The sequence below is a fragment of the Gobius niger genome (assembly GCF_951799975.1).
Source record: "Gobius niger genome assembly, chromosome: 5".
Classification (NCBI taxonomy): Eukaryota; Metazoa; Chordata; class Actinopteri; order Gobiiformes; family Gobiidae; genus Gobius; species Gobius niger.
The window spans coordinates 35,803,944-35,809,299 of NC_136856.1; the positions used below are offsets into that span (position 1 = coordinate 35,803,944).

The 5,356-nt window shown below is 48.1% G+C and overlaps 1 protein-coding gene across 1 annotated transcript; it reads right to left on the reverse strand.

The window, feature by feature from the left end:
* Window positions 1-1,271: 1,271 nt before the first annotated feature.
* Window positions 1,272-4,451, reverse strand: LOC306963074 (uncharacterized protein; the record flags this gene model as incomplete). The annotated part of the gene is made up of 6 exons (XM_079556528.1): window positions 1,272-1,938; window positions 2,017-2,522; window positions 2,613-3,163; window positions 3,586-3,792; window positions 3,884-4,206; window positions 4,270-4,451. The coding sequence occupies 6 exons, from the start codon at window positions 4,449-4,451 to the stop codon at window positions 1,272-1,274; spliced, it is 2,436 nt and encodes an 811-aa protein (XP_079412654.1).
* Window positions 4,452-5,356: the final 905 nt, after the last annotated feature.

Sequence of the window (5,356 nt, forward strand, 5' to 3'; positions counted from 1 at the left end):
TTCTCACTCGTCTTTCTCACAGGGTGCACTTGAAACGTCAAACCATGACGGAGGAACCAGTTTCCTAGGAACGCTATAAAATGAATGGGAAACCCCTAGCCTCTTGTGTTAGTTCGCTAACACATATACTAAAATTGGAACGATACAGAGAAGATTAACATGGCCCCTGCGCAAAAGCTGGGGCCCAATCTTCTCGCCCCCCCGCACACGCGAAGGCGGTGCCAATGACGCGTAAGGAGGAGAGTTTGCATGGAGTGATGAAAGGAGGACCCTCGAAGAACATTTTGGCATGTCGTGGTTTTGAGATTAAAAACTCTGTAAATATCAATGGCAGACCCGGGCTGCCGCGATCTCACAACCCTGGAGTTAAAGCAGACGCGTGCGTCTTCCTTCCGCCACATCCTACCTGTTATATAGTCCCGCAGGAGAGCAGATTCTTTCATCCATTCGTTGTTACGTTCAATATATTTAGTTCTTGGATACTATTACACTGTTTATGTCATGTATTATTATTTATTTGGGAATTAATAACTGTATATTAATATTATAAATAAATAATATAGCTTTTATGTAAATACATATTCTGCATAATGTGTTACAGGCATTGTGAAGTAACTGTACACACTGTTTACTGTGTATAATGCTCATTTTAAATGATTTATTTGTACAGTTTGGTCAAATAAAAGTATAAATATATATTTTTGTAACAAAACTATTAAGGCTGTTTCTGTTTATTATTATTATTGTTATTATTATTAATGTACCAAATGTGTAACTGCATTTGAGACTGAACTTGATAGCAATCAGGAGTCATAAAAGTACTGGGGTCATTGAAGTTCATGTGATGTGCACCTGCACTGACCCCCCACTGTGACACTTGTGTTCAAAGAAAAGCTGCTGTGATTACAGTGCAGCTGACCTCAGTTAAGTAAACATTGCACATTCCTGTCCCAAGGCAATTAAGCAGCACAATGAATAGGAGGGTGAACAAAAATTTATTTACTCAAACTAAGTACAAGACATTGATAAACAACAATAAACCACTAGAACATTCTGTAATATAAATGTAACAAACAAGACATAACACAAAGATGTAAAAAAAAATAAACATTAACTGTATTTACACATAGATATGTATTTACAAGTATTTACAAACGATCTTTAAACAAGTAGGAGTATTTACATTTTGACATTAATTAGTTGCAGCTGAGGTAAGTATCAAGATATATTTACATGTTAACATATTTACAGTATTTACAAGATTATTATTTTTATGGTGGTGGCTGTCCATGTTGTTTCTGCTGGCGTTGTTCAACCAGCCACTCCTCCAAAGATTTGCCACCAGAGACGCTGGGGCAAAAAGTAGCACTGCCAAAGCGGCTGTGGCCAAACTCCTTCGTTTTGGGCTGGCCACACTTGGAGCACTGGTTATATGCCGCTTCACGGACATATTTTCTTTTGTGTGCTCCACTGGCCTCCTCTTCTGCCCTGCGTCGCCTGTTTCTCTGTGTGAAGCGGGACACAGACACTGGGGCAGTGGGAGCAGGAGTAACTGGTGCGGCAGGAAACACTGGAGTTGGAGCCAGGAGAGGAGCAGCTGAAGGGCCACCTGCAGCTGCTGCTACCAGTGCGGGCACAGGGTTCAATAAAACAAACTGGGGCATTGGCGCAGGGACTGATGGAAGAGAAGGGGCTGCTGGGGTGATGGGCCGCACAATTGTAGCACTGGCGGGTCGTCTGCCCGGCCGCAGCTTAGGAGCCTGTCCCGCTCTGTTTGGAGGAAGGACAAACTCGTGCCGGGCCCCTGATGTGGACGGAGCCTCATCCAGCCTTTCCCGTGGAGCAGGAAGCTGTGAGCTGGCCACAGTGAAGCGGTCTTCTGCAGCAAGACCCTGGGTGAGGACAGTCACTTCCTGGGTGTTCTCCCTTCGATTAAACCTGCAATAAAAACAAAATATTTATTATAAATAACTGCAAGCTTTCTTTCAAATGACAATGTAAAACTATTGTGCTTACCACTGAGTGAGAGTCCTTTGATTCAGCACAAACAGCTGAAGTGACGTGGCCTCCATCAGAGTGTGGCAGTTCAGCACCAGGTCTCGGATGTGGTGGTAGTCATTGAGCACCTTGGTCCAACGAGGAAGACGGACTCCATCCTTTTTAGTTGGGGACTTGTGCAGTGCACAAAGTTTGATGCACATGGCCTCAACTAAGCGACTGGTGCTGGGCCACTGAGCCGGCCCCCCAGGATGACCGATCAGACATCTCTTCACACTCTCCACACCCGGTGTCACTCCTGTGTTTTTTGGCGGCTTGAAGCGTCCATGGGTCAGCTTGGGCTGGTGTCTGGGCTGATAGTGGATCCTCTTCTTGTCCCCATCAGGAAGAGCAGTCCACAGGCGGATGACCTCTGTGACCTGCTGCTCGTCCAGGTAGAGTGCCTGACGGAGGGACACCAGGTACTCAGCCAGATCCTGCACCTTATCCCAGCCCGCGAGGCCATCGGGTCCAAGAACAGGAGCCTGCAGGGAAGTATTACAATAACAATGCACAGCATGTTAGATGTCAGAGTGTAAAAGCAAAAATGAACTAATAATGAGCAGCTTACTTACAGGAGCCTGGTCTGCAACACTGGACCCAGTTGATGTTGCAGGACCAGAGGCAATACTTGGCTGGACAGAAGACTGCTGTGGCGGAGACTGCAGAGGAGGTTGTAGAGGAGACTGGGCTGGGCGCAGCTGCGGAGACTGCTGAGGAAGGTGAACAGGGCGCTGCAGAGGTGGATGTAGAGGAGGCAGAGCAGGGCGCTGCTGAGGAGACTGCGGAGGAGGGTGTAGAGGAGGCAGAGCAGGGCGCTGCTGAGGAGGCTGAGCAGGGCGCTGCAGTCCTTGGCTGGATGTGGGTGGCTGCAGTGAGGATGGTCCTGGTGCGGAGGGACAGGGGTTGAAGACCTGCGGCCCTCTGCTGTGGACTGGGACAGTCTCAGTGGGGTCAAAGAGGACAGGCACTGTGAGGTCCTCTGGTTCCTCCTCAACGAAGCCTTCATCCTGAACCACCTCATCGTCCATCTGCTCCACCAGCCGATCCTCCTCCTCCGGGTTATCCATAACAGTCAGGGATTTCCCAGACTGACTGTATAGATACTCCATACCGAGCAGCTCCCCTGCGAAAGAACACATGCAAAGCACAATCACATTATAATAGCTGTAGTGGCTATTTGTCCATAACAAACTGAAAAAAAAAAAAAAAAATCCAACTTTTCAAAGGGCCACTGAGGCTACAGTTTATCAGATCAAAAAGGCATTAATGTTTCAATTAGCCCCTACCAGTGACCAATAAACAATAACGTAAATAACCATCTAAATTTGAAGAAGAAAATAATAAGTGTAAATGCAAAAAAAAGCAAATTCACTTTAGTAAAAGAAAGGAAAGAAATTAGGCTATAAAGGCTAATATTAAGCCTTGTACAAAGTACAAATAACTCCCAACAATAGTTGAAGTATTTGAAATAAAGTATAAAAATGTACACTCAAACACCTGTATAACGTATAATCTTTTGTTTGAATTAACATGAATAATTCTCACCTGTGTAAGCCCCTGGAGGCTGATAGCGCTCATCCAGGGACACCTTCAGCACTTTTCGGCTGAGCCGGTCCAATGCCTCCCGCTCAGCACTGCTGTAGGTCCTCAGGTCAGTCTTTCCCCCCACCGCTTCATCCATACGGTCCTGGTTCCAGCGCATCAGGCCTTCCAGGAGATAGGCCTGGAAATGCGCGTCACTGGCACTGGTCCCTAGAGGTGAAATAAAGTCAAATATATGCATGCGATGTATTTAGAACAAATATCATTTAAAACTGAAATTTTCCTTTAAGTTATAACCTACCTGGGATGAAGCGGTTCAAATGGAGGTGAAAAGACTCCAAAGAGGTGGAGCCACGAGCGCACCGGTAGCAGCTGAGCTCCACACCACCCTTCTTCAGGGTGCCTGTTTTCTGGTACAGAGGGAAGCCCTCTGGGTCCTGAATACAGGCGATGTGCCTCTGCTGGTCTATCCAGACCTGTTGGATGCGCTCGTGGTCCAGCAGTGGTACGCCCAGAGTGTCCCTCCCCTTCTCACTGTCCATCTCCGTAATGAGCGCCTTTATCCTCCTGGTGGTCTCCTCCACTCCTCTGGTCCGCTTACGACAGTGCAGGGCCAACTCCTTCCTGGTGATCAGCTTGTCCAGGGCCTTCTCTGAGACTGGACCAGCTCCTCTGGCCTGTAGCTACCCCTGCTTGGCCAGCCGAAGAGCAGCGACGTCATGTGGATCCAGCTCAAAGATGCACCTGGAGAGCCGAGTCATGTAGGCGCCGTAGAGCGGATGAGCCTCCGTGATGACACCTGCCGCAAAGCGCCGCATGAAGTGCCAGATGTCCAGGCGCACTTGGAGCTCATCCCACTCTGCGAACATGGCTCTGACCTGCGACTGTCCGTGTGGGCTGCAGCAGTCTCTGTCCACATACATGATGGCAGGCGGTGCCACTCCCGCCTCCCTGTACCTCTTCATGAGCCCCGCCGCCATGGGCCACAATCCATGTCCCTCTGCCGCTGTGAGCACTGACACCAACACCTGGCCGTGCTCATTACCCACATTGGTGCACCAACCAGCAGTGTTGGCAGCAGCGCCAGCCAGCTTTTTGGTGACCTATGTAAAAAACAGTAGAAAAACAAATGTAAGATAATGTAAGATAATAAAAATGATTATTATTCAAACTTGACTTTTTATACCTTTTTAGTGGAGTCCATCTTGAGGACAGAGCCAAAGGCCGATGTAATTTTGGCCTTGACCTCAGGTAGCCGCGAGAGGACGTCCCTGGCGTACACAGACAGCAGCCACTTGGGTTTGGGGATGGGTGGGAGGGGCGGGGGCGCAGAGAACACTGGAGGCTCAATGATGGAGGAGTCTGTGAAGGGCTCACAGACAGTGAGGTACTCCAGTGTCCGCTGTGACCACGCTGCTGTGTGCTGCTCCTGTAGCTTCTTGTGAAGCTGTGTGACGCTGTTGCCCTGGGTCCTCTCCCGCATCATATTGACCACACGGTAGTCACACGAGTACCTACAGACAGTCAAATAATTCTGTTCAATGCCACATCTTGTTATTTCAATGTTACTGTCAGTAAAACAATGTATTTAATTGTATGCAGTACAACACATTACAGTTCATTGGTCTAATTATGAATGTGTTCTACCTGTAGGTCAGAATGGCGGGGAATTTCCTGCGGTGTCCCATGTCCAGCTGTCCCAGGATGTCTTCAGACCAGGCTGGATACTTCTTCTTGCACCATTTGCACTCCAGATACTCTGTGGCCATGTCAT